The sequence below is a fragment of the Sinocyclocheilus anshuiensis genome, unplaced genomic scaffold (assembly GCF_001515605.1).
Source record: "Sinocyclocheilus anshuiensis isolate Anshui unplaced genomic scaffold, SAMN03320099.WGS_v1.1 scaffold54, whole genome shotgun sequence".
NCBI lineage: Eukaryota > Metazoa > Chordata > Actinopteri > Cypriniformes > Cyprinidae > Sinocyclocheilus > Sinocyclocheilus anshuiensis.
This window is the reverse complement of record NW_015547654.1, coordinates 1,676,079-1,678,078: the sequence shown is the minus strand read 5'-3', so window position 1 is coordinate 1,678,078 and position 2,000 is coordinate 1,676,079. Positions and strand designations below refer to the sequence as shown.

Here is a 2,000-nt window from a genome sequence, read left to right as displayed (position 1 = left end):
AGTTAATTATCTACTCTGAATGACAATGAGCCAACTCTATAATGAAATTCCAAAATCTTATTTTCATGTTAATGTTTAAAACACATTAATCAATATGAGTGAGACAGTAAAGGATTTGGCCTTGGCATAATTTGCATAACTAAAAGCCTTTATATTAATATAGTCCCAATCAACATTTATTCAATTGGCAGATGCCTTCCAAAGTGACTTAAAGATGAGTCAGACAAAGTAAGAGGCAAATTCTTGAAATAGAGTACATATAAAACACCTTTTATTCATAAAAAGATTCAAAGCAGTCCCATACGACATATACACGTGCTTGTTCAAATGAAAATCAGTTGCAGGAACAGTAGTCGCAGTACCTGAACGGCATTCATATAAAATCCATGTTAAAGGGTTTGTTATTAAAGGCTGTCTATATGTAGCTTCCTCCACTCTTTATATAGAGCTCAGAAGCTTTTCCCTGGATTGGGCCTCAGTGTATGTGACTCGCCCCTCTGGACACAAATGTAATGACAAAGAGCCTAAATATGCACTAAAAAGCTGGTCACAGAGAGCTGACAGTGTAAAACCCAGAAAATCTTCAGGATCCTCAAGATGATTAGTCGTCTTCCCCCTCTGACTCAGACTCTGTCGGAGAGAGAATTAAGACATAATGTGCTTGAGATTTACATTTTGTTTGGCAGAGGATATTTTTATCCGAGATACTTCCTCACCTTCCTCCGCATTCTCAAGCCACTCCACAAATTTCTTCATTTGCTCCAGAAATACACTTTTCCCTTTGGCAGCATGGGCGTCTTTGTACCATTTCAAAATGGCTTCCTCACTAAGGACATCAGCTGTGGAGTGAGAAACACACACCATATCTTACATTGCCTATAATTTATCGTTAAAACACTGATCAGGTGAGACATGGGTACCTTTGTAGAAGAGCACCACTATTTTGGAGAAGGATTTCATGAAGTGGATGTTGTCGTAGCAGTACTCCTGAATCTTGAGCAGTAAGACCAGCTCTGATTGGCCCTGAGTACTGAACACAGCCAGGAGAGGTCCATAGTGCTACAGGAGAAACAATCACGATTATCATTCCAGCACCACTGTCTCTCTCTTACACAGGTCTGTACTGGCAGCACATGACTTCTTGTGATGCGTTACGCTGCATAGGCTTGAGGCCGCCTACATAATCATCTGATACAACAATCAAGTTCTTTCATGGACCAATCAGCTGCACATTCTACACTTCAGAAACCTGGAAATAAAATAAGTTCAAAACAAACTTATTTTTTAAACTGACATACAGTAGTTGAAATTGCATTTTATATAATAAAAGAACGAAATAAATGAATCTTAAGTACTTGATTGTCGCATCGAAAAATTTAAATTGATATTATCATACAGCTTTAAATATAAAGTTGGCAATAAAAGAACGAAATAAATGAATCTTAAGTACTTGATTGTCGCATCATCGAAAAATTTAAATTGATATTATCATACAGCTTTACATATAAAGTTGGAGATATAAGTATATCCAGTTTATCCATATGCTCACATAAAGTGATATATAATACATCACAATTCTTAGGTCAAATCTCTGGATGGATGGATGGCATATTGCTTGGTTGCTTGTATTGTCATGAAATATAAACTATATTATTGTCCCGCTCTAATCTGCTAAATACGACTATAAGGCTTGATGATCTTAAGATATTGTAATATTGTAAACATTAACATCATTATCTTTTGCAAAGCTGCTTTGAAACAATGTGTATTGCAAAAAACACTATACAAATAAATTTGACTTGACTCTAATTTAACTATTTTTGCGAGGGTTATTTTAAAATAGGACACTAATTTAAAATAATAATAATCATAAAAATAATTTAGGAAAAAAAAACATAACCTGACTTTGATGTAACAGTCTGAAGTAAAATATATAACAAATTAAATTTTTAGAAAAAATATACACACTATATATATATATATATACACATACATACATA

At 34.2% G+C, this 2,000-nt stretch overlaps 1 protein-coding gene across 4 annotated transcripts in view; it reads right to left on the bottom strand.

Annotated features, from left to right (window-relative positions):
• Positions 1 to 249: 249 nt before the first annotated feature.
• Positions 250 to 2,000, bottom strand: part of LOC107702135 (basic leucine zipper and W2 domain-containing protein 2) — a 16,367-nt gene continuing 14,616 nt past the window's right edge. For all 4 annotated transcript variants that reach the window (XM_016504380.1, XM_016504378.1, XM_016504379.1 and 1 more), the window contains exons 10-12: positions 921 to 1,059; positions 717 to 839; positions 250 to 630 (exon numbers count right to left, since the gene is read on the bottom strand). In XM_016504380.1, the coding sequence (XP_016359866.1) occupies positions 602 to 630; positions 717 to 839; positions 921 to 1,059 (291 nt within the window). In that variant the 3' untranslated portion in view covers positions 250 to 601. The remainder of the gene's footprint in view (positions 631 to 716; positions 840 to 920; positions 1,060 to 2,000) is intronic.